The 26,671-nt window shown below is 40.0% G+C and overlaps 1 protein-coding gene across 3 annotated transcripts; it reads left to right on the top strand.

Annotated features, from left to right (window-relative positions):
- wdr13 (WD repeat domain 13) lies at positions 1 to 25,845 on the top strand. Of its 3 annotated transcripts, none has more exons than XM_034172971.1 (10): positions 1 to 108; positions 1,507 to 1,578; positions 1,692 to 1,923; positions 2,129 to 2,238; positions 6,600 to 6,730; positions 8,983 to 9,290; positions 17,255 to 17,435; positions 17,541 to 17,682; positions 17,819 to 17,937; positions 25,024 to 25,845. In XM_034172971.1, the coding sequence occupies exons 2-10, from the start codon at positions 1,538 to 1,540 to the stop codon at positions 25,206 to 25,208; spliced, it is 1,449 nt and encodes a 482-aa protein (XP_034028862.1). In that variant the 5' UTR covers positions 1 to 108; positions 1,507 to 1,537; the 3' UTR covers positions 25,209 to 25,845. The 3 variants fall into 3 exon arrangements, with proteins under 3 accessions (XP_034028862.1, XP_034028864.1, XP_034028863.1); XM_034172973.1 differs by having other exon boundaries at positions 61 to 108; positions 1,526 to 1,578; XM_034172972.1 differs by having other exon boundaries at positions 61 to 108; positions 1,510 to 1,578.
- Positions 25,846 to 26,671: the final 826 nt, after the last annotated feature.

Below are 26,671 nucleotides of genomic sequence, written 5' to 3'. Positions count from 1 at the left end.
GGTCGCATGCAGTTTGTGATCACCATGGAAACGTCACACATCAGACCGAGGTCACGCTGTGTCACGTGACTGGACGGGAAACGCAGCGATGGGGACAAGCTAAGGAAGGTGAGCCCATTGCTAATTAACTCTGCCTGTTTTCTTGTGTTGTGACAACGAATGCCGAAGAGTGTATGTCTAGTTGCCGAACGATTGGTTTTGGATGCAAAAAATGTTTGGGAAAGGGCATTTAAGGTCACTACAGAAGATAAAGCTAGTGGTTAGCATGCTAATTGGTAGCTGGTTAGTGGCGTAGTGCTTTCCTCACAAAAGAAAAAAGAACCCCACCGACGTTTCACTTTATCTCAACAAGTATGTTCAAGCTTGAATATCAGACCATGGCTAAGAAATATGATGTCTACGGTTTTATTTGTGGAACATTGTTAGCACAATCGCAGCCTTGGGTTTCATTGTGAGGGCATCAGATCTGCAAATACATCAGTCACTTATTAAACAGCACTATAGCTTTACATTGATAGGAAAAATCTGTATAACACTCAAAATTATATCACACTTTACATGTAACTGGCTTACATCACGTGTTGACAAATCAATGGACAGCTAAAGCCAGGCTTCCTTAAATTAGCTGTTTCCAAAATCATTCTCAATTTTTTTACAAAGTTTTCTTAATAATAATATGTCAAACCCACTCAGTTACATTTTTGTTGTCCAAGCCATATGCTGTTACCAGTACAGGGAAATACTTTACGATAGGTAACAACATAGGCTGACTGGAGAAAATACAGAATACATAAACAAAAAAAAAAGGAGGTGCAGAAAACTAAGTTTGATGATTGATTTGGAAAGCAATCGTCACATCCTTTAAAGATCGCATTTTACAATGATCTGGAGGCTGAACCAACCATTCTGAAATGAGATGGTCCTGGTCCTATACCCTAGCAACTTTGACAGCTGCAGGTGACAAACTAGCAATGGCTTAACCTGTAGTTTAGTAATCATTTTATAATGCTTATTTATACTTATAAACATTAATTATTTATAATTAGAGCTTCAAATTATGATTTTATTTTTTTAAATTCAACTGTTATGTCTTGGGGAAGAAAATAATTGCACAATGACTCTTTGAATTGTTTGAGTCATGAAGGATACATCCTTCATTTTTGGGAGAAAGAAGACTGCAGCCTTTGAAGGATGTAACCCCTGATTTGAGACATAGCCAATCTGCTTCTCAAGGCTAGGTGGGATCACATTGCCCTCATAGTAAAGCAATAGCAGTGGTATGCTAATACCTGAGTATTGTTAAGTGTAGGACAAAACACGTTGCCAACAGGTTCAAACCAGGAGCAAGGGGTCCTGAATGACAGCCCCATTTAGGATTTGGATGTCATAAGAAAGATTGTTACCCATGATTTATGCACCCACACAAATTATGAATGAAAAGTTTATTAGTTAAATTAGCTAAGACTATGAAATGTTGTTTACCTGGACATAAATCTGCCCTGGCAGTAGTCTCCTCTCTACCCAGAGTGCTTGTGGAATGGCAGCAGTTTGGCAGCAGGTTTTGGCAGTGGACGCAAGGTGAGGGAAAAAAAAAATCTTGCAGCAGGTTCAGTAATTTCAGTTAACACTTTTTGGATGTGCAATGCTGATTTGAATTATTGTGCATGCTCGCCATATCTTTTATTTCCCAGGTACAATGCTTACCGCACGCCTACGTTCCCACAGTTCCGAACTCAATACATCCGTCGACGCAGCCAGCTACTTAGGGAGAACGCCAAGTGTGGCTTTGAGCCAGGGCTGCGCAGGCAATACCTGAGGTTGCGCAGTCAGCTGCTAGCCCTGCGTTACGGGCCCCTGTCTGAGCAGAGCAGCTTCAGGGCCAGCAGTGTGCGCAGCTCCCGCACCACACTGGACCGCATGGAGGTCAGACTCAAAGAAAAAGAAAGTAGAGGGACACAGAGACTCTAGAATTCAGATCTTTGTGCTAACTTGCAACTCCAGATATAAAATTTAAAATTATAATACATAAACCGCAGATCATAGCCATATGGATGGATTGATTCTTTGTTCTGTTGCACTCACACCCATCAGGTTCAGTCTCCCTTCACTTTCCTCTGTTATGTGGCAGGATTTTGAGGAGGATCCTCGCACCCAAGGAGCTCGTGGTCACCGCCGGTCTGTCAGTAGAGGATCTTATCAGCTACAGGCCCAGATGAATAGAGCCGTGTATGACGAGAGGTACCTAAAAGAATAACCCCACAAAAATCACCAACTTGCACCAAGCAGATTTTCACTTGATTGTCAGCAACTGCATTCCCTGTTGATAAATTCTGAGCAGTTGCATTTTGTTACATTTACTGGCTGCACTTCTGGTGTGATTTCATTAAGTAATAATAGCATGTCTTTATTTGTAAAGCACTTTCAAGTGAGATATTTCAAAGTGCTTTCCAATATAAAACACAAGAAGTTAAAAAGGCACAAATTACACACAGACATAAAAGATATGTGATCTGTTGTTTTGTAATCACTGTGTGTGTATAAAAAGTAAATGAGTTTCTGAGCCCCTGACAGACCCTTGCATCTTTCATCCAGTGCTGCACTGACATTTCTGGTTTCTGAGTCATAGAGAAAGCAAAAGTATTGTCAAGGGATCTGTGGGAAAAGGTAATTGAACTGTGTAAGACAGGAACATGATATAAAAAGATATCCAAGGTACTGAGAATGCCAATCAGCAGTGTTCAAACTCTAATTATGAAGTGGAAAAATAAAGGATTCTGTTGGAACCAAACCATGATCAGGTAGACCACAAAAATTTCAGCAACAACTGCCAGGAAAGTTATTTGGGATGCAAAACAAAACCCACAAATAACTTCAGCTGAAATACAGGACTCTCTGGAAAAAAAAGTGGTGTGGCTGTTTCAAGATGCACAATAAGGAGGCACTTGAAGAAACATGTGCTGCATTGTCAGGTCACGAGCAGAAAGGTATTACTATACAAATGGCACAAAGTATCCCGTTTACAATATACCAAACAGCACAGAGAACAATCTCATTTGGCGTAATGAGACCAAAATTGATCTTTTTGGCCACACCCATAAACGTTACATTTGGAGAGGAGTCAACAAGGCCCGTGATGAAAGGTACACCCTTCCTATTGTGAAGCACGGAGGTGGACTGCTGATGTTTTGGGGATGTGTGAGCTACAAAGGCACAGGAAACCTGGTCAAAATTGATGGCAGGATGAATGCAGCATGTTATCAGAAAATACTGGAGGAAAATTTGCACTCATCAGCCCGGAAGCCACGCATGGGACGTACTTGGATGTTTCAACATGACAACGATCCAAAACACAAGGCCAAGTTGACTTGTCATTGGCTACAGCAGAAAAAAAGCGAAGGTTCTGGAGTGGCCATCTCAGTCTCCTGGCTGCAGTGTCATTGAGCCACTCTGGGGAGATCACAAATGTGCAGTTTATGCAAGACAGCCCAGGAATTTACAGGAACTGGGTGGTTTTTGCCAAGAAAAATGGGCAGCTTTACCATCAGAAAATTTAAAGACCATCATCACAGTTATCACAAAAGACTCCAGGCTGTCATTGATGTTAAAGGGGGCAATACACAGTATTAAAAACTGGGGTATGTAACTTTTGATCAGTCATTTGGGTAGTTTCTGTTGTCATGATTTAAAAAGAGTAAACACGGTTGACAATAAATTGTTACACCCAACCACTAACCATGAATGGGAAAAAAAGTTTTTGTGTTATCATTCATATTCTCTGAAAAAATGGCCAAAAAAAAAAAAAATTCTGCCAAGGTATGTAAACGTTTGAGCATTACTGTAGCAACTCAGTCATTTATACCAAGCTCTTTTATTCCATGTTATTCAGAAAGTCCCTTTGGCTTCTCCCTTGTTTCACTGAGGGTCACCAGTGCAGATCTGAGGTAGATCTACATGTTGAAGTTTTATCTTGGATGCCCTTCCTGATGCAGTTCCACATTACTTGGAGAATTGGCAGGGGTGTTCTTAAACTGGGAACCTTCTGCACTGGACATAAGTGCACTTAACTGCTTGGCCACCACCCCTATACAGTGCTATTCAGTCATAATAAATATTACATTAGTCCACCTCCTTATGCAGTATGAATTTATTCTTATCTCAGTAGGGCAAAACTCACTAATCTTTCACTGATATACTCCATTATTGTGGTGTGTGGGACAGTACTCTTTCTCAAACAAAAACCGTGTGCTGTAGATGTGCTCAGCCCCAAACACGGAGTGCAGTGTGAGTGTAGGGGAATTGGGAGGGGGGAAATCATGCTTGGGCACGGTCCAAAACACCATGGCCTAGTATGAGTATGCCCAAAAACAAACAGAGAGGCCTTGTATCATTTTATGCCATGTCTCACACAACCATGACATATCACGCCCATAGTCTACCACCATGCCCTTAATCAGAAATGGCTTGGTCAAAAATGACCTGATATTAATACAAGTATCCCACCTCATGCCCTGTGTCTGTTGGGTTAGGCTCAAGCTCTTCAGTGACCTTAACTGGAGTAAGATCGTATAGAATAATAAATTTAATTTATAATGCACTGTACATTTACAGTAAATCTGAAAGTGCTACAGCAATTAAAAGGAAAGATTGATAAAAACAGAAACAAAAAGTAGGCAGATTATTAAAACAGGGAGGATGGCAGTGATGTGCCAATGCTTATGCACGCTCATCAGGACCCTGGCGGTGCTGTTCTGGACATACTGAAGTCTTTGTATATTTTTGCCAGGAGTCCCAATGAGAAGTGCATTGCAATAGTCCAGTCTGGAGGAGACAAAGGTGTGGACGAGCTTTTCAGAATCAGGGAGCGTGTGGGCCTAAGTTTACGAAGGTGAAAAAAATGGAGGGTTTACAGATGTGTTTTATATGAAAATTCAGTAAGGTATATCTTCTATTATACATTCCATATCTAAGGTGGAACTCTACTAGTGTATACTAAGGTACATCTAAATATCTTAACTTTGGTGCCTGGTCTTGAGAACCAGGGATGGTAGGTTTAAATGGGATTCAAAGGTGAGTTGTGGATCAAAATTGACACCAAGGTTGGTGACTGTGGTGGAAAGAGGGATATTTTGACCAGAAAAGCTATGCTGAGGATTTTGTGTTGTTGAATTTGATGAACAGTGCCAATTTGAATTACTTCGGTTTTTGAACTGTTAAGATAGAGAAAATTTTGCTGCATCCAAGCCTTAATCTCCTCCAGACAGGCTGTGAGAGTAGAAAGATGGGTAGCTAGGGAAGGAAAGGAAGCAGAGAGTGATGGAGATGGAGCAAAAGCAGCTTGGGTCTCAGACACACTGTCATCCAGCCTCAGATACAACTGAGTATCATCAGTGTAGCAGTGGAATGAGACCCAATAATTGCTGATGATGCATTCAAGTGGCACCATATACAGATTAAATAGAAGGGGTCCCAGGACTGATCCCTGAGGCACCCCACAAGAGACAGGATGGCTCAATGCTCTGGTACGCCCAGTGGAGACTAATTCCGACCTATCCAGCCATAGAAAATGGATGGATGGGTAATACTCGTCTTATGATGTGGAAACTGTGTGTCTTGGAGGCCTATGGCCCCAGACAGATAAAACTATTACTATTATCCCAATTAGCATGTGAATATTGAAGAATATGGGCAACCACAACTTTAATCGCATTGTCCAAAATTCAACACTCTGTATTGCAGCCATTGTTCTAGGTCAGAATAGATAGTATTCACCTAGGAACAGTGATGACTGAATGGATATTTACTGTTAAGGCGTATGAGCTGCATGCTGTACCCTTGAATTTATGTTTTAATTTATGTTTAAAAAATACAATATTTCAGAAATAATGCAAATCAGTTTTTTTTTTTTTTTTTTACATTTAGAATATTTAAGAAAGTGTCTAAAGTTATTGAACACAACGACACAATTCTTTCATGTACTGAAATAAAAAACACACACACAGATGGGTCAGAATGATAGTTATCAGCAGCCGCCCGTGGCAAGCAGCACACCATATTTGGCCTGGCAGAGCTCGGAGGTGTAGTCTTGCAGCTATTGACAGAGACTGACAGTTAGTTGTTGATGCATGTTAACACAGTTAGCCAATTGGATACCTGTAGACTGTGAGGAGGGGCAGTGCTGTCTGGCTCCACGATGTCACTCTAGGCCTCAGTCCACAGGCCCTGCTGACATGGAGTAGAGCTTTTCACCAGCATCCTCAGCCTCACACTCAGATGCAGCTAGGTCTTCAGAGAGTCCAGCACTGTATCCTTCTGTTTGTTCCCAGCCACCATGGACTCAGTCCACTTCTCTCCTTCCGTAATTTGGTGTAGCACAGCAATTCATTCCTCTAGCTGAGTTAATTTTCAGCCAAGATGCTGAAACTCTTCACAGTGGTGTCGGCGAGGAAGGAAACGGCATCGTGAATATCCAAAACATAAAACATGGAAGCTTGAGCTATTTATTTCCTGGCTGTGTGAGTGATGATCCAGTGAGGGCATGTGTTGGAAGTCTGACTGTATAAATTAGAGGTTTATACTGTGCGTTCTGTTTCTGGCTGCAGGCCTCCCGGCAGTTTGGTGCCCACTTCAGTGGCAGAGGCCAGTCGTGCCATGGCTGGAGACACAACTTTGAGTGAAAATTATGCTTTTGCTGGCATGCACCACATATTCGATCAACATGTAGACTGTGCTGGTAAGTGAAGGCCACCTAAATGATCAGCTCCCAAAAATGAAGTCAGCATTTACTTTGTGCACTACCACCGTATATGAAGTAAAATAGTTAATATGGTTTAACTGGAGACTTTCTCCTTTTATTTGATGGCATTACATCCAAATTGATTCACAGGTCTTTTATTTGCTCACATTTTTATACATAGAGCCATGGTTTGGGGCCCAAAAAGTATTTGGACAATCTGTTGGTTTGCTGTGCTATGGCCAGGCGTGCATTGTTATGGCATGTTATTTGTAATTAACAGTTGTGGAATTTATTTGAATGTTTTCCATCAAACAAATTGCAAATTCTTAGCTAGTTCAAGTGTTTGACATTTTCCAAAAAATAACAAATGCAAAGGCAAGACAGGAAAAACAACACCTCTTACTCATTCATTGAAATTCATGCAATAGTAACACACCATATGAAGTTGTGCATGAAGGAAAATCATTCTGATCAGGCACCTTCAAGAGGCGGCAGTTGGACTTCAGTGTTTTTAATTATGCAGCATATGATATTGACGTCGTAAGTGCATCTCCTAAAGCAATTTATGGATTTCCTTGAAATGTCATCCAGTGGCAGCACAACATATGAAAATGTGCATGAAGGAAAATAATTCTAATCTAACTTGTTCCATTGGAACTAATTCAACATTTCTTTGTTGTTTTTTGTCCATATATATATATATATATATATATATATATATAAAATCTCCACCACCGGGTTGGTGGATATACACACCTCATATATACACCTCTTATATATACAAGTGTGTGTGTATATATATATATATATATATATATATATATATATATATATATATATATATATATATATATATATATATATATATATATATGTATATATATATATATATGTATATATATATATATATGTATATATATATATATATATATATGTATATATATATATATATGTGTGTGTGTGTATGTATGTATGTGTACACAGGTTTGTTGACCTCTTTGATACAGAGGTTGACTGTTTAATTCAGGTATTTCACCTCAAAAGCTTTGCTACCACTGATATATAATACATGCAAGCAACTTGTATGACAGAGTGTGGGATATATAATTTTGTGAACTTGCTGACAAATCTATAGTTCTTACACAGATTACTCAATTTGGATATGAATAACCTTAAATTGAAGCTGAAAGTCTCCACATAACGTATGTGTATGTATCTGGCCCACTGTGGTGTTTACACAGTCAAAATTAAGTACCTTTCATCACATACATGGTTGTTCAACAATATGTTTATCCACTCATTTGCAAGAAAAAAAATCTACCAATTCAGTTTAAAAAGTGATTATTTTTAACTCATTTATCTATAAAGCAAGAAATGTGGGTATGTGGCTCGCATATCTCTCTGACTGTTTTCAGATCGACCTCAGCTTTCAGATGTGGCTTGCGCCTGGCACAATGATGAAAATTTTGGGGCTTCATTTTCAAAACCTTCATTTTGAAACCTTTTATTTTGATTAACATTGTAACATTTGTACTTCCAAGATGGCATGGCTCGCCAATGTTACTGAAGTCCAACATTGCTACCAAAGTTAAACATCATCATATGGTTTATGTTGCTCGCTCCATTTCACTATAAAACATTTAATGCCAGCATCCCAGCAAATACTTCTATTGTGAAAGGCATGCTGTCAGTGTTCCTTGTGACTGAGTTTAACTTGACAAAACTGAGGAGACATTAGCTAAAATCCGTTTTTTGATAACACCAACAAATTTCCCACAATTTGTACAATGTTTCATTAAGTACATAAGCTGAATAAAATCTTATATTTGCCGTGAGTTCAAGTTTAAATAAACTGTGTTCAGGAGGTGGGATACTGATTTGCTGTTTCAAATAGTCTAAATGTTCTGTTTACTTTTGACTGACTGTCTTCCAATAACCTGTTTAATAGGAATCCTTGTATTTTCATATAATTGATAATAAAACTGTTTTTTAAACAATATGCAATACTATATTCAAATAATAATATAAGTACACCTCTTTCTACATCCCACCTTCAAACACAGCCTCATACTACCATCCATGAGAAATCTACTTAAGCTCCCAATTTTCTATAGCAGTACAAACTTCCTACAGACACAAGATAAAATGTCATAGATGTAGTCGTAAAAATAATAATAAAAGAAATGTTTCCATATTGTCAGACCCCACTCTGTCCTGATTTTTTTTTTTTCTCCCCTTTGTCTGTTCAGTTCCACGTCTGCAGTTTGCCAATGATGACAAACATCTTCTCGCTTGCTGTTCATTGGATGGCACGCTGTCCATCATGACGCTGTCTCCATCTCCTGCCAGTGTGAAGGTGACCCTGAAAGGTCATGGAGGCCCTGTCACAGACTTTGCTTGGTCCCTCAGTAATGACATCATTGTGTCGACATCACTTGATGGGACTCTGAGGATCTGGAACACAGAGGATGGGCGGTGCATCCGAGAAATCAGAGACCCAGAGTCCAGCGAGTTGCTCTGCTGCACCTTCCAGCCCATGAATAATAACCTGACTGTGGTGAGTCCCATTTGAGAAATGCAGTGACCTCCTTAATCCTAAACACCTTGAGCATCAAGCTGTATTCAGTTACAGTGGGCCAAAATCAGAAAACTCTCACAGAATGGCTTTTTTTTTTTCCTTTTTTACTTTTACAAAATATTTTAGTTCAGAACCTTCTGAATGAATCAGTAGGAAAATAAATAACTTACATGGTCTTTAAAATTTTCAAAGAGTAAAATTAAAAAAAAAAATAGCATTTTTATGATCATCTTTATGTAGACTGGTGGCCAAGCATTTAGTGTGCTTGTTTCCAGAGCAGAAGGTTACCTGTTCAAGGCCACCCCTGCCTGCCCTCCATGTAATGTGGAGTTGTATCAGTATAGGCATCCCATGTAAAATGTGTGCCAATTCAACATGTAGATCCATATCTGATCTGCTTTGGTGACTCCAAGTGAAAAAGGGATAAGCCGAAAGGAATTACTTTACTATGATAATCTCTGTCTGCATGTGTTCGTGCTGAAGCCTTCTGTGCTCATTTCCTATAAAATAAGCAGAACGTTTGTTTAAGTATTGTTTTGACTTTACTCTGAATATCTGACTCAAAACTACAAAGTGCAGGTTGGAATTGTACAGAATTTGTTGATGATGGTTGATCATGGAGGATGATCTCGGTTAAATTCTGTAGTACCTACATTTATGGTAAATGTACGCCAGGTGGAGATATTCCATTTCAAGAACCTTGGGACACAACAATGATGACTGTTCTGTTGCTTATAGTAATGGATAAGCAATGGTTAATGATCATTATGTTGCAAAAAGAAATCGAGCGCTGAAATTCCACTGCTTTGTGCACATTCACTGCAGATAGCTCTGCTGCTTGTCCTTACCACTCTGATATGAGTATTTTGGAAAAAGTAAATAATCTGCATTGTATTTTAATTTTAGGTTAAACTGTAGCTGCATTAAAATATGTGTACAGCTGTGGGCTCATTTCCTCGGAATCTGCGTAGGACACAGTCAGATGTGAAATGATGTGTAGACATTTGACATCAGAAGGGTGGAAGAAGTCAAATACATGGAAAATAGGAAAAACAATTATTCAAAAGCATTTCAGTAAGTAAGTAAGTCCCTTCGGCTGCTCCCTTGTTTGCACTCGGGGTCGCCACAGCAAATCCAAGGTGGATCTGCATGTTGATTTGGCACAGGTTTTACGCCGGATGCCCTTCCTGACGCAACTCCACATTACATGGAGAAATGTGGCAGGGGTGGGATTTGAACCCAGAACCTTCTGAACTGAAACCAAGCGCATTAACCACTTGGCCACCACCCCTGCTCAAAAAGCATTTCAGTGATTTGGGAAAAAAAAAATCACCTAACTGTTAGGTTCCAAGAAGCCATTCTGCTCTGCAGTTTTATCAAACTCAGTCACTTTGGATTATACCAAAGGAGAAGATGGTGGTTAGGGTTAGTGAGCACTCAAGCGAGAATGACCGTTTTATTCCCAAAACGTATGTACTAGCATTTGCACAAATTAAATTGAATGTTTTTCATCTCTTACTGGAACACTTAACTATTGTCTTGATCTGTAAAAGCACAGTGATACATATGATGAATCGCCTTCAAATGGTTTTGAAGGAAATGCTCCATTAAACCCATTTTCTGTGGTGCTTATTTTAATAAACTCAAGATATGAATTGAAAAGCTTGTTTGGTTACTTAGCTTTTATCTCCTTCTTAATAGCCATGTGCATATAGTATGTAAAATTTGCAGTCATTGATTAAAACGTTTTTATCAATCTTTATAAATACAGTAAGTGGCTTTTTGAGGTTGTTTATGATTGTGTTATTTTAATAACAAATAATGAAATAATTTAAAGAAACCAGATGCGCACAGCAGTGTCTGTGTGTCTCATTAAATAGAATTATACTGAGAATTTTTTTTTTTGGGGGGGGGGGTATTATTTATTTTATTCTGTCTTTTACCAACATCTGCTGACATTTTGAAAGGAAAACATGTTTATGCATTATCTCTTAAAATCTATTTTAGGAAGGTAATAGGTTTATCTGAGTTGATTGGGCACAGATTTACAGTATATTTTTCTGTTGGCTTATCTACATTTTAGACTTACAGTTGTGGTCAGAAGTGTTATGTACATTTATATTGAATATCATGGCAATATTGAGTTTTCAATTATTTCTTTGGTATTTGCCTTTTCTGGTCCATTATATTTGTACAACATAGAAAAATGGATTTTACAGATGTGACTAAGATGGCAACGTGTGACAGTGCAGCAGCTTCTCTAGCTATCTACATTGGGGTGCTGGTGATTTTAGCAGGACTTTTGTTTATCATATTTATTAAATTTATATTGTTTGGGGATTGCTGCTGTACTCTCGGCCCTGATACAGACATTGTTCACTTTATTTTATTACGGAATTGTTCATATTATGTTTGTGTTCTTTCTATTAGGTATTTTATTTATTAATTATGATCATTATGACCGCAGAGACTTGAGTACTTAAATTAGTTCTTTAATGAAAACTCAGTAAGGTATATCTTATTATATTCCGATTCTAAGGTGGGACTATGCTAGTATACTAAAGTATATCAAAAAGGAAGAGTAAAATAGAAGAGTTGAGTAGAGTAGAGCCACTTAGGTGCCTGGTCTTGAGAACCAGGGATGGTAGGTTTGTTTTACATGGATAGAATGACAATAAACAATCCTTTTAAAAAAAATTGTTGGACAGGTTTTAATGTATAGTGTAATTTCTGAAATCAACACAGTGTCAAAATTATACATGCATATATACATGCAACTAACAATTTGTTGAATCTCCCTTAGTAAGTTTGACCTTGCCCAGATGCTTGTGATAGCCATCAGCAGACCTCTGGCAGAATTCTCATTAAGGTGTTGTCACACTGTGACTGACTGTAAACTGAGTAGTAATGGTTTGAAATAATTTGTTCGGTCACAAGTATCACTTAATCCGTTGGTCTCCAATGGATTTGGGTGGACAGATAGTCATATTTCTGCTGGCAATACAGAGAGTTGCCTTCAGCAGAATGATTTTCCCAGTTTCAAGACATGTATGCATGTTAGGGGGGAGCTGGATTTGAGTGGGATTCACTGAGGTCTAAACGGAAATGTGGATAGAATCTGGCTCACACGGGGATCATTATGTCATACTTCCTCATTATGTTTGTGTGCTGGTGGTATCTTCTTAACTATGGCTGCAAGAGCAAGGAAAGCAAACAACCTTCTTTCTCTGTGGTGTGTTCTTACCAAGAAAATCTGCCAGGTGCACTCTGACCTGCAGATAAGAAAGTACAGAGCCACGCTGTCTTTTTCTTCGGTTAAGTCTGGCCTTGAACAGCCACAATGCATGTTGCTGGGTCGGGAACTGTCCTTTGTCCCGTCATTCTGAATTCACACCCAGCACTGGAGCTTTGTCCAATCAGACGCTCCATCTGAAGCATCTGAACAGCACAGGATATGAAAGCATGAATATCGTAGAAGTAACAAAGTATAGAACAAAATGGTAACAACAATGGGAACAAAATGGCGGTACAACCACCAGGAAAGCTCTCCGTCTGTTGAACACTCAGTTTTGATCATACAGAAAATTTTCTGACTGACTCGCCCTACATAAACTGACAAGGAACGCATTTAGCAAATGAGAAAAGACATTGTACAGAACAAAAATGGACAAAAAAGGATATCAAAACTTTGTATGCATTACTCATATGTTTCCTCAATCCCTCATAGTGTGGCAGGGACTTTAGGTACAGTAGTGTTCAGAATAATAGTAGTGCTATGTGACTAAAAAGATTAATCCAGGTTTTGACTATATTTCTTATTGTTACATGGGACACAAGGTACCAGTAGATTCAGTAGAGTCTCACAAATCCAGCAAGACAAGCATTCATGATATGCACACTCTTAAGGCTATGAAATTGGGCTATTAGTAAAAAAAAAAAAGTAGAAAAGGGGGTGTTCACAATAATAGTAGCATCTGCTGTTGACGCTACAAACTCAAAACTATTATGTTCAAACTGCTTTTTTAGCAATCCTGTGAATCACTAAACTAGTATTTAGTTGTATAACCACAGTTTTTCATGATTTCTCCACATCTGCGAGGCATTAATTTTGTTGGTTGGGAACCAAGCTTTTGCTTGTTTACTAGTGTGCTTGGGGTCATTGTCTTGTTGAAACACCCATTTCAAGGGCATGTCCTCTTCAGCATAAGGCAACATGACCTCTTCAAGTATTTTGAAATATCCAAACTGATCCATGATACCTGGTATGCGATATATAGGAAGGATGGATGGATGGATAGCTTTTATCATCATTGTCATTACAACAACGAGATTTCCGCAGTTGCATTCCACGGACAAACAGCAATTAATCCACAATTATTTCTTGTTTACCGTAATAATGGCACACATCAGAATTAGGACAACACATATACATTTGACATTGTTTATGTGCACTAAACTTGAAACAGTCCGTTTTCCAAATTGAGGCGATGTGAGTGTGTGGTAGCCGCTGCAACTGGAGTCGCGCCGCATGCCAGCTTGGGAAGAACGGGGGCCTGCCGCAGGGGGGCAGGAAGGGAGGTAAAAGGAGAAGCTGGAGCATGCTTCAGTCCATGTGTAAGTCAGTTATTGTCTTTGTGGGTTGAGATAAGAATGGAGCCGAATAATCTCACCAAGGCCTGAATAAATTCCTCTGGAGGTAAACAGTGGGCAATTTGACCTTGAGGTTAGATAAGCCTGGAGTGTTGTAGCTGAGCAGTGAAAAACACTTTTAACAGTTCCACTTGAACAACCAAATCCCAATTTTGAATTAAGAATATTCCCAATTATGAATTAAGAATATTCACCGGCTTCCGAAACCTTCAGCTTCAACTGCAAGGCATGCATCAGCTCCAAGGTGTCATCCAATTTGCGTCTGAGTTCAAGAGTCAACGCAGTCTGAGAATGCACTGCCTTGCCAACCTCGTTAATCATGACGGACAAGCGAGGGCCCGTGGTTCTTGATGCCGCCGTCTTGCCAATTTTCCTGTACATCAGGGCAGCACATAAGCCAAAAAGTACCAGCCCTGCTGCCATGAGACCAAAAATGAATAAATCCTCGACATCCTCAACGGAGAAAGGCGCCAAGCATGCTACACGCCAAGACCCCCAGGAGTCGAGGACATAGCCTGCAGGATACGTTCTATCTGGGCATGTAGGATCCCCTGGTCCTGACCTTCTTGTAGGAAAAAATGGTGTCAATAGCATTCAGAGACCAGCTGATCAATTCCATGGTTAATCCAATAGTAGTCCAATAGATCCAGAATCCAGTATAGTTTTGAGGAATTCACAGTCTGGTGAAGTAGGTTAAAGGCAGAGAGATAAGGGAGAGTGGAGGAGATGCGACCGCCGTCCATGCTTCACTGTCTTCACTGTGAACTGTGGCTTGAATTCAGAGTTTGGGGGTCGTCTAACAAACTGTCTGCGGCCCATGGACCCAAAAAGAACAATTTTACACTCATCAGTCCACAGAATATTCCTCCATTTCTCTTTAGGCCAGTTGATGTGTTCTTTGGCAAATTGTAACCTCTTCTGCACATGTCTTTTATTTAACAGAGGGACTTTGTGGGGGATTCTTGCAAATAAATTAGCTTCACACAGGTGTCTTCTAACTGTCACAGCACTTACAGGTAACTACAGACTGTCTTTGATCATCCTGGAGCTGATCAATGGGTGAGCCTTTGCCATTCTGGTTATTCTTCTATCCATTTTGATGGTTGTTTTCTGTTTTCTTCCACGCGTCTTTTTTTTTTTTGTCCATTTTAAAGCATTGGAGATCATTGTAGATGAACAGCCTATAATTTTTTGCACCTGCGTATAAGTTTTCCCCTCTCCAATCATCTTTTTAATCAAACTACGCTGTTCTTCTGAACAATGTCTTGAACGTCCCATTTTCCTCAGGCTTTCAAGGAAAAAAGCATGTTCAACAGGTGCTGGCTTCATCCTTAAATAGGGGACACCTGATTCACACCTGTTTGTTCCACAAAATTGACGAACTCACTGACTGATTGCCACAGTACTATTATTGTGGACACCCCCTTATCTACTTTTTTTTTTATAATAGCCCAATTTCATAGCCTTAAGAGTGTGCATATCATGAATGCTTGGTCTTGTTGGATTTGTGAGAATCTACTGAATCTACTGGTACCTTGTTTCCCATGTAACAATAAGAAATATACTCAAAACCTGGATTAATCTTTTTAGTCACATAGCACTGCTATTATTCTGAACACTACTGTATGTGACTCCTCTTTTTGGTAGAATTGGTAGAGTTCAACTCAATTTGTTGCTTTTCTGACAGACCTGACTTTTAATCACAGTCCAAATATTTTTGTTGTGGATGATGTCAGTAATTTGGGGAGGCCACTGCAAAGGCCTCATGTTAACTTGCTTTTCATCCCACAGCCAACTTTAATGTGTGTTTAGGGTAATTGTCCCATTGTGCTTACCATTGGTTTTAGCTGCTTGTACCTCCAGTTGAAAAGGTTCCGACTGGTCTGCTGCATGCAGCTGCTGTGCAGATGGACAGCACTACAATGGCAGTGTGTGGGAACCCCCTGAGTATGATGTGACACAGGATGGAATGAAGGCCCACCAGCTTGTCGTAAAAATGTTGAGCTCAGAGGAAGTCCATCCAACATGAACGACAGCAGAACACGGCTTTGCTTACAAAAATATGATTTGGCCAGACACTGGCTGAATTATTGTTTATTTTGGTAACATCTGTAAATTAATATTCTCAGGTAGGTGGAGTTCTCTCTGTTCTAATGGCGTTAGTTAAGGCCTGTAATGTTGTCTAGTACGAGAGTTGGACACAGTTGTGTCCAGTGTTCAGTAGTTGATGGTTTGAGGTTTTGCTTTCTGATATAGTCATCCTCCTTCATTATTCATCCATTTTGTGCAATGCACCACTTCCCCTGCCAGTAAAATGGCTGCAAAGCGTGATGCGACCACCACTACACCTTACAGTTGCTACAGTGTTCTTAGGGTTGAATGCCTCACTTTTTCTCTTCCAAACGTACCTGTGGTGATTGTGGCCAAACAACTCCATCTTTGTCTCATCTCTGATTCTTGTCTATGCGGTCATCTGCCAAGTAGTTGAGCTTGAAGGTGCTAATTTTCAAACAGTGTCTTCTTTTTCAGTTGACTGTAGACTGTGACACTGGTGTTTCAGCAGCTTCCAATACATGTAGGTCTGTCCTGGGTTGTTCCTGATCATCCAAAACCAGTTTCGTTCAGCTGAGGGTGACACTTTGGGTCTTCTTCCAGATCTTGACAAAGAGCCTACTTTTGAACTGATGAGCTTGGAATCTGCAATTATTTACAAATGGTTCCAAGAAATGTTCTTGGCATGTATAAATCTGCAGTCCTCTTTCTCACATCTCCACTGTGCTCCTTGGGTTTTCTGGTTTTACTGTGTGTTGTTCAATCCAGTGAGTGCTGCCAATCAAACCCTTTTTTATGTTGGCATAGTGAAATCAACCATAGTCAGTCATCATCATTGACAGACAGGCCTGAGAGGCCTCGGCAAGTTTACATTGGGTAACATTTAACATGACGTTCATGTCCATGAGTGTATGTAAACGTCTGACCATAACTGTATGTACCAGTGATATAGCAGACATATTTATACAGATCTTACATACAGTACATTTATGTGTTGAAATGAGACAAAGCTCTTTGCATAGTGCAAAACAACTCGACTAAACATTTCAACAAACATTATTGTATGGCCTTGCCTTACAATATAAAGCGCCTTGGGGCAACTGTTTGTTGTGATTTGGCGCTATATAAAAAAATTGATTGAATTGATTGATTGAATATTCACTGGTTTTTGTTGCTTGTGCAAGAACTAACTCACTCTTTGCTGCTACACTAAAGTCCTGACAACCAGCTTGGTATTGCAGGTGGGAAACGGCAAGCACCACCTGCAGGTGGTGAACATCTCCACAGGGAAGAAGGTGAAGGGCGGCTCCAGTAAACTGACAGGCCGCGTGCTTTCTTTGTCGTTTGATGCTCCGGGGAGGATCCTTTGGGCTGGTGATGACAGGGGGAGCATTTTCTCCTTCCTCTTTGACATGGCCACAGGTATGTTCACGCTACAATTTTTCTTGCACTGACTAGTGTCTGCAGTTGGAAAGTCATAGCAGTTGATGTAGTTTTGCTGCCATTTCTGTCTACCCCCCTTCACAGGAAAGCTAACCAAAGCCAAGCGCCTGGTGGTGAGTGAAGGCAGCTCCATCTGCAGCATATCTGCTCGCTCCTGGATTAGCCGTGAGGCCAGGGACCCCTCCCTGTTGGTCAATGCCTGTGTTAATAAATTACTGCTGTACAGGTCAGTGTTTATTAATCTGCAGATTTGTCTCCACTCTGCAGAAACAATGCTTCAGAGGATACCTTCCTCGCTTGTGATAAGATAGTTTGAACTTATTGCTTAAATTTATTTGCATTCATTTTTAATGTTTTGGCAGGGTGGTGGACAGTGAAGGCACACTACAGCTGAAGAGAAGCTTCCCAATCCAGCACGGTTCCCAGCTCGTTCATAGTATCTTCTGCCCTCTAATGTCATTCAGGCAGGGAGCCTGTGTCGGTAAGACTGTTGCTACTGCTGATGCTTTAACGTTTGAACAGACACATTTTATTTCAGGCAAAAGCCCACATAAAGTACATATTCAAAATATTTACCAGGAAATAAAACTGACCTTACATTAAAGCAGTGTCTATAAAAGCAGTCTCAGTCTAAAAGCACAGTTTATGCACCACTTTACAATTTAATCTTTTTCTTTCTTTTTCTCCAGTCTTCCACGTCAGTTTTATTATCATATTCACAGCATTTGTTGTTTTGTTATTACACATAATGTAATCGTATCGCTGTGCAACAGTGCTTAGTTTGGTGTCATTCTCTTTTTCCTCTGACTTATTTCTTTCCTTGAGAATTCAAGGAAAATTGCCCTGAACAAAAGTTTAGTTTATTACACTTTCCCTCTGTCATGCAGTATACAATAGACATACAGTACCAGTTAAAAGTTTGGACACACTTTCCCATTCACTTGTATCTGAAAGTGTGTCCGAACCTTTGGCTGGTAGTGTTTCTGATTGTTTTGTGGCTGCTTCCTGTTTGTTCGATGCAGCAAACATCTGCATTGGAATTTGGCAAAAGTCTTACACTGGATGCCCTTCCTGACGCAACTTCAGTTTTACTTGGAGAAGCACACACCCCTGGTTTTCCATCCAAGTACTAACCAGGACCCACTCCGTTTAGCTTCTGAGGTCTGACTGGATCAGGTGTACGAGTACACAGAATAGACTGGATGGGGCTGGTAGTGTAAAAATGAATATTTTAAAGTCACTATAGAGTCAGAATCAGAAGAAGTTTATTGCCATTGCCAATGAATAGGATTCACAGACTAGGAATTTGCTTTGATATAATGGTGCAACATGAAACAGAGAGCAATATAAAATGCTAAGATAAAATATAAAATATGTGCAAAATATAAGATTAAAAAAATGACATATGAAAGGCTGTGTGCAACAGAAAAAACAGTGCAGTGGGAGGAGTGCAATTAAAACCAAAGTACATTGTTTAAAGTGACCAGTGATAAAATGATAAAGTGGCAGAGTTAAGGTTAAGGTGACTGAGTTATGAGGAGTTCATGAGTCTAACGGCAGAGGGGAAGAAACTGTTCTTATGGCGGGAGATTCTGGTCCGGATGGACCGTAGCCTCCTGCCCGAGGGGAGTGGTTTGAATAGACTGTGTGCAGGGTGAGAAGGGTCAGCTGTGATCCGACCTGCTTGGCCCAGAGTCCTGGAGACGTGCAGGTCGTGGAGAGATGGAAGGCTACAGCCGATCACCTTCTCAGCAGAGGCCACAATGCGCTGCATTCTGTGTCTGTCCCTGGCTGTGGCCCCAGCGTACCACACCGTGATGGAGGAGCAGAGGATGGACTCGATGATGGCCGTGTAGAACTGCATCATCAGCTGGACAGGTAGCTTGGCCTTCTTCAGCTGCCGCAGGAAGTACATCCTCTGCTGGGCCTTCTTGATGAGGGAGCTGATGGTTGACTCCCACTTGAGGTCCTGGGTGATGGTGGTGCTGAGGAAGCGGTGACAGTCCACAGTGGTGATGGGGCTGTTGGTGAAGGCGAGGGAGGGCGGGGGGGCTGTGGCTTTCCTGAAGTCCACGATCATCTCCACTGTTTTCTGGGCATTGAGCTCCAAGTTGTTGCTGCTGGACCAGGTCACCAGCCGATCCACCTCCCTCCTGTAGGCAGACTCATCCCCATCTGAAATGAGTCCAATGAGGGTGGTGTCGTCCGCAAACTTGATGAGCTTTACAGAGTCGTGGCTAGAGGTGCAGCAGTTAGTATACAGGGAGAAGAGCAGAGGGGAAAGGACACAGCCCTGTGGAGATCCTGTGCTGAGAGCCCGAGTGTTCGAGACATTCTTTGTCAGCCTCACATGCTGACTCCGGTCCGTCAGGAAGTCTGTGATCCACCTGCAGGTGGAGTCGGGCATGTGGAGCAGAGAAAGCTTGTCCTGGAGCAAAGCCAGAAGGATGGTGTTGAATGCAGAGCTGAAGTCCAAAAACAGGATCCTATAACAACAAGATATAACAATAGATCAAAACCATCTGCAACCGCAATTCCAGTGAAGTTGGGACATTGTGTAAAATGTAAATAAAAACAGAATACAATGATCTGCAAATCCTCTTCAACCTATATTCAATTGAATACACCACAAAGACAAGATATTTAATGTTCAAACTGGTAAACTTTATTGTTTTTGTGCAAATATTTGCTCATTTTGAAATGGATACCTGCAACACATTTCAACAAAGCCAGGACAGTGGTATGTTTACCACTGTCTTACATCACCTTTCCTTCTAACAACACTCAATAGGCGTTTGGGAACTGAGGACACTAATTGTTGAAGCTTTGTAGCTTTTGTAATTCTTTCCCATTCTTGCTTGATGTATGACTTCAGTTGTTCAACAGTCCGGGGTCTCCATTGTCGTATTTTGCGCTTCATAATGTGCCACACATTTTAAATGGGTAACAGGTCTGGACTGCAGGCAGGCCAGTCTAGTACCCGCACTCTTTTACTACAAAACCACACTGTTGTAATACGTGCAGAATGAGCTTTGCGCTGGTAACACTCTGGATGGTCTTTTTCTTCTTTTGTCCGGAGGACACGACGTCCATGATTTCCAAAAACATACCACTGTCCCAGCTTTTTTGAAACGTGCTGCAGGCATCCATTTCAAAATGAGCAAATATTTGCACAAAAACAATAAAGTTTATCAGTTTGAACATTAAATATCTCGTCTTTGTGGTGTATTCAATTGAATATAGGTTGAAGAGGATTTGCAAATCATTGTATTCTGTTTTTATTTATATTTTACACAACGTCCCAACTTCATTGGAATTTGTGTGTGTGGGTGTGGCTTCAATCACAGAGAAACTGGGGATCGCTGACATTTGCCATTTGGTAAGCTTATGTATTTTGGGTCAAGGATGAAAGCCACAAAACGGAAAATTGATAGGACAAATATTTTTGGAGAAATTGAGTATATTAGCTAACAACAGTCAACAATGGACTTTGACATCAACATTAATTAGTCCCTGGTAACCAGACAAGCTTTGACCAAAGAAAATGTCTCAGCCTTCCCTGTTGTAAAACATGACATTAAGTAAATGTGCCAAATTATAAATAAAATTATTCACAAAACTCTCATTTTAATTTCCTGCACTTTCAGTTAAAATAATTACTGAAACTTTCCATAATTTATTACCACCCTTGAAAAATGTCAGCTACAGTACCTATTCAGTGATGTGTGGTGAGGTTGATGGCTGGTGAGGCATTGACTTCATCACAGTCAGATTTACAAACATGAACCTCACAGAGTAGCTTATTCACTGTTTGATTGGCAGAAGCTAGCAGGTTATGTTTAAAATCTCATATCAGCATTCTTTACACATACAAACTGTAGCATACAAAAAAGCACATTTAATTAAAAAAAGTTATTATGGACTTACCTTTTCTTATAAATGAAGGCCATGTGCCGCTCCCTCTGAACAAAAGCATCGATGACTTGTTTGAAAAAGTTTACCTTATCTTCCTTCAGTTTTAAAGTCTCTCTGTCTCAGTGGAAATCACTGCCAGGGAAGAAAGTTGTCCTTCATCAGTCCTGCTCCAACTGTATGCTTTGAGTTTTTTCTGGCTTTAAATGCAAGTGGTTGACTGCTTGTGTTTGAGAAAATTCTTTAGGTCACAATATCCTATCTGAGTCCTGACATAGTCACAAGTGGAGAAAATGAGACAGGAAAAGCAGAAAAAGACAGTTTCTTGCTGGACACACAGCCAGACTTTAGTGTGTCCCACTGCATTTGAAAAGAGCGGGTCTTCTGTTGTAAGTCCAGTTTAGACAGTTGTTTCAGTTTGGATGTGTAATCCTCCATTCTGAAACTAAAGTCCAGGTGAGAGGAAAAAATAAATGAACGGCTGCTCTTGTAGCTTGCTGTCACTTATTCTGCAGCTGAGGAATTGCTGCAAGAAGAATCCCTGGGATCACTAGTGCCCCCTAACATGAGGCAGGAGAACTGCGTGCCTCACTTAGTGCCTTTTTGCAGCCGTTTTATGATCGCTCAGCACATGAAACACGTTACACACAAAAAACACTGTACATTATGTACATCAGCTATACTGTGGAATTTTTCATACAGAGTGTTTGACCATTTTAATGGCGACATACAGAGAGACAGTGAGACAGAGTCTCACTGCACAGCATTCCAGCAGTTAGCCCCGCAGTTATGTTTGGAGGTACCGCTCCAGAGGGGGTTACCATATACTAGGTTGCTCCTGACCAATACAGTGATTTGGAGCATCATAACCGATTACACGCTTAATCATCCCCAGTTTGCTGTTACATTTGCTGATAATTCTACGATTATGATTGTCTAAAACAAGGCTAGAGGAGATTTTCAACTCCTAAGTCCTTGATTAAACTCATAAGACCCAAGGTAGTACCATTCATCTTACACTCAAACTGGATGGGATGTCTCCCTCCCTCCCTCACTATGAATTATTTCCTCGTTTAATGGTGATCATGTCCTCTTCACTTGTAAGTAAGGTCATCCCCCAGACATAAATCTACAGTGGTGCCTAAAGTCTGAAAATATGTGAACTCTTAAAATTATCCCCAAAATATTTGTGATTGTTTTTAAACCATGGAATTTAAATTACATGTTATTCTTCATTTATCTGACCTAGTCTTACATAATACTGTAAATATATGGAAATAATCGTAGTTTCATGTGTCAATCACAATTGTGGTTAAAGGGTTTGGTTGGGCTGCAGAAGGTTTTCAGATTTCACTGTGGGCCAGAGCATTCTTAGGTTTAGCGTGTGGCTGCTCTATAATATTAGAATTTATAAAAGACAAAATATTGGATTGCAAAAGTAGGTGGTTTTGGGGGAGATCCTATACTAGTCTTGTACACAGAGTATGCCAACATTTGTCTTCTCTGTCGTATCAGACAGCTCTCTCCCATTACCAGCCATAGTGCTGATATTCAAAGTTCTGACTTTCACTTCCACATTTCTACTCTTCTTCCTCCTGCTGCTGCCTCCAGATGCCCTCCCTCTCTCCTTTTCTTCCTTTGCCTAACAGTAGGATATTTTATGCTGGTAACCTGCTGGCCAACATAGGTGGTATACCAGACCTCAACTGAGCCGTTACTGGTATTCCATTTATGATCTGAGGTCATTTCTGTGGATCATTTTACAGAAGGCAAAATGCACTGAAAATACTGGCATGGCTGCATGTAGTCTGTATGGTAGATTCAGACACAGCAAAATACTGAGGATTTCTTGTACTAATTACTTCACCTCATGTCCCCATATAACACCTGTCCCATCTGAATGAATTATGCAATAAGGGATTTATCAGTCAATCATACTGCACGCATGACAAGATTTTTATGGAGGCAGCAGATGATGAGGAAGTATTTTGTGGCTCACAGACCATGATTCATGTTCATCAGTAGGGTAAAATGCCAGACCCATTTTCAGCCAAATGGTTCTTGAATGAATTGAAGACTATATTATCTAAGTAGTAATAATAATATTAGGAGTAACTGTTAATATAATGCAATGCAAAAATACCCTCAGCCATATGAGCATTGTGTTGCAGTTATTTAATATATTATTAAGATCCTATTGTCTTATGTCCAAGTTGTACATGTTCAATAAAGCCCCTGTAAACAATATTTACATTTTAAGAGTGGAAGTTGTGCAAATCAAGTAATATTTGTAGATCACCCTCTGTGTATTTGCAGGTATTAATGACACAAATGTAACCCCATAGGAAGTTAGCTTTGAGTTAGTGGAAGTTAGCATGCACGCTAGCGTCTGCAAAATGTCTAGTAAATGACTCCAGATGTGCTATCACGTTACAAAAAGAGCGTTTTCAGTTCTCGCTAGCTTTTACATAATATATAACAAGGCGATATATTTTATATACTTACACACAAATGAAAGAGAATTTTGTAGCTAGCTATCAGCTTATGTCACCATGATAACGTCCGTGAAATGTCTTATAAATAAGTTCAGATGTGTTATTAAGTTCCAAAAACAGCACTTTGAGTTTTAGAAGTGTTTATTTCTCGCTAGCTGTTACATAATGTATGAGAAACATGTATCTAAACACACAAAATTAAGCGGTTTTGGAGACGCCAGCCACTGATGTCACAGTGCAGCTCTACTCTTATTGGCTGTTACGTCCGCCACTTAAAAACAAAACCGAACAGATTGAAAGAGAATGTGACTTTTTAATCACTTAAAATACCTTTTAAAATAGGTCAAGGTTAGTCATCTTTGAACTTGTACAAGGTCTGTGTCCCAAGAATGTTTCCTGTAAATTTGAAGACTCTGGAAGTAATAGGACAGGGCTTATGATGAGTACAGACAGATGGACGGATAGACAGACCGACACAAAACCTTCACAATACCCGGTGGCTATATTTGATGGCCTCGGGTAAAAATGAGAAGTTGCATGTGTGATCACAATAAGTCCACCACGTTGGGTCATACCCGAGTCAAGGCCATGGGCCAGCCACAACTCAGAGCAGTTACAAGAGCCAAACAAACTGGACTTTGGGGTCGTAACGTGCTCGGGCACAGTCCACAGTGCCTAATGTGAATACAACCTAAGAGGGCACTGGCTTGCCACTGGATGAGGTGATTTCTGTTTTTTTAATGAAATTAAAAATGCATAAAATCCCAAGGATTCACATACTTTCCAGCACCATTGTAGATGTTATTCTCTGAATTTGCTGTAACTGAGGAGGCATTTTTATTACAAGTTGAAGCATTTGATTTTGGATTCAGATTTTACTGTGACTTTCTAAAATCCAGATTAACTCTTACAGGTAACGTGATGGCTTATATTTGCTTAAAAGAAGATGTAAAGGGAATTATCGGTACAGGCCATGAAGTAAAGCATGTTGTTCTCAGTTCTAATTGTCTTCAGTGAGCTCTTGTTTTCAGTCCTAAATCTTCACTGACACAGCAGATGAATTGTTTTAATGAGGGTTGCTTCCATCATTTATTTCCTTGTCCTTGCAGTCATTCCTCTTCATTTAATTTCTTGTTCTTCCGATTCACCCTCTAATGTAGTAACTGGCAGCGAGGACGCCTGTGTCTACTTCTTCGATGTGGAACGCAACACCAAGGCCATCGTGAACAAATTACAGGGCCACGGGGGACCAGTGCTGGACGTGAGCTTCAACTGCGACGAGAGTTTACTGGCATCTGCCGATTCCACTGGCATGGTCATTATCTGGAGGCGGGAGCAAAAGTGACTGATCCAGGGGAGAAAAGGAAAGGACTAAAATTTCTTAACCATCTCGTGATAAGTCTGTAGGTTTTCATTTGAATGTAACAGGCTGGTGTAAAGGTTTACGTGCAATCAGGTAGAACACTGTTGTGTAAGGAGGTGGTGATTTCTTAAAACTGCCAGTTTGGGGGGTGAGTCCTCAGTACTCATACAGCTTTTCATTACACAAAGATATTGGCACTACTCCCATGCATGTGGCGTGGATGATCTGACTCGTGGAGACATCTCTGACATGTAAAGAAAGTACATTGTGACCTTCCAGAGAAAACAGTTCCAACACTTAGAACATTGACAGTCTCTCTGGCACCTACTTCACTATTTATGTAACTGTTACTCAAGATGTGTAATCAAGTGTAGTAAACCACCTTGTCCACGTTCACTTCTGCAGTTGCCTGTTTGCCTTTTAGACATTTTCTCTTCATTTTTGGTATGTTTTAATGTGCATGATGAATCAATTGTAAGACATATCACATGATCAGTAAAAAAAAAATGTTTTTAAGGACGTGTTTGTACTTATCTGTTTGTGTTTATTCAATTCATGCTGGTTGCAGATTCCTATAATTTATTTAATGCACATGATAAATAAACTGCTCAAACTGTTAGCAGTGTTTTGTTTTTCGTTAAATATATGTAAAAACTTTAAATGATGGCAGGAGAGCTTAATGTAAGAGACAGTGTGCTACTTGTAGAATGTTAGCCGTTGTGTGGTTCTGCACTGTTTATGCAGGATTTCTACAAGGTCTGAAAATGGTAATGTATTGATCTTTTGGATGTTATACAGTAGTGTTCAGAATAATAGTAGTGCTATGTGACTAAAAAGATTAATCCAGGTTCTGAGTATATTTCTTATTGTTACATGGGAAACAAGGTACCAGTAGATTCAGTAGATTCTCACAAATCCAACAAGACCAAGCATTCATAATATGCACACTCTTAAGGCTATGAAATTGGGCTATTAGTATAAAAAAAAAGTAGAAAAGCGGGTGTTCACAATAATAGTAGTGTGGCATTCAGTCAGTGAGTTCATCAATTTTGTGGAACAAACAGGTGTGAATCAGGTGTCCCCTATTTAAGGATGAAGCCAGCACCTGTTGAACATGCGTTTCTCTTTGAAAGCCTGAGGAAAATGGGACGTTCAAGACATTGTTCAGAAGAACAGTATAGTTTGATTAAAAAGATGATTGGAGAGGGAAAACTTATACGCAGGTGCAAAAGATTATAGGCTGTTCATCTACAATGATCTCCAATGCTTTAAAATGGACAAAAAAAAAAAACACGCGTGGAAGAAAACGGAAAACAACCCTCAAAATGGATAGAAGAATAACCAGAATGGCAAAGGCTCACCCATTGATCAGCTCCAGGATGATCAAAGACAGTCTGGAGTTACCTGTAAGTGCTGTGACAGAAGATGCCTGCGTGAAGCTAATT

Source organism: Thalassophryne amazonica, chromosome 6 (assembly GCF_902500255.1).
Source record: "Thalassophryne amazonica chromosome 6, fThaAma1.1, whole genome shotgun sequence".
Classification (NCBI taxonomy): domain Eukaryota; kingdom Metazoa; phylum Chordata; class Actinopteri; order Batrachoidiformes; family Batrachoididae; genus Thalassophryne; species Thalassophryne amazonica.
Note: the sequence above shows the minus strand (reverse complement) of the source record. Positions and strands in the feature narration are given on the sequence as shown.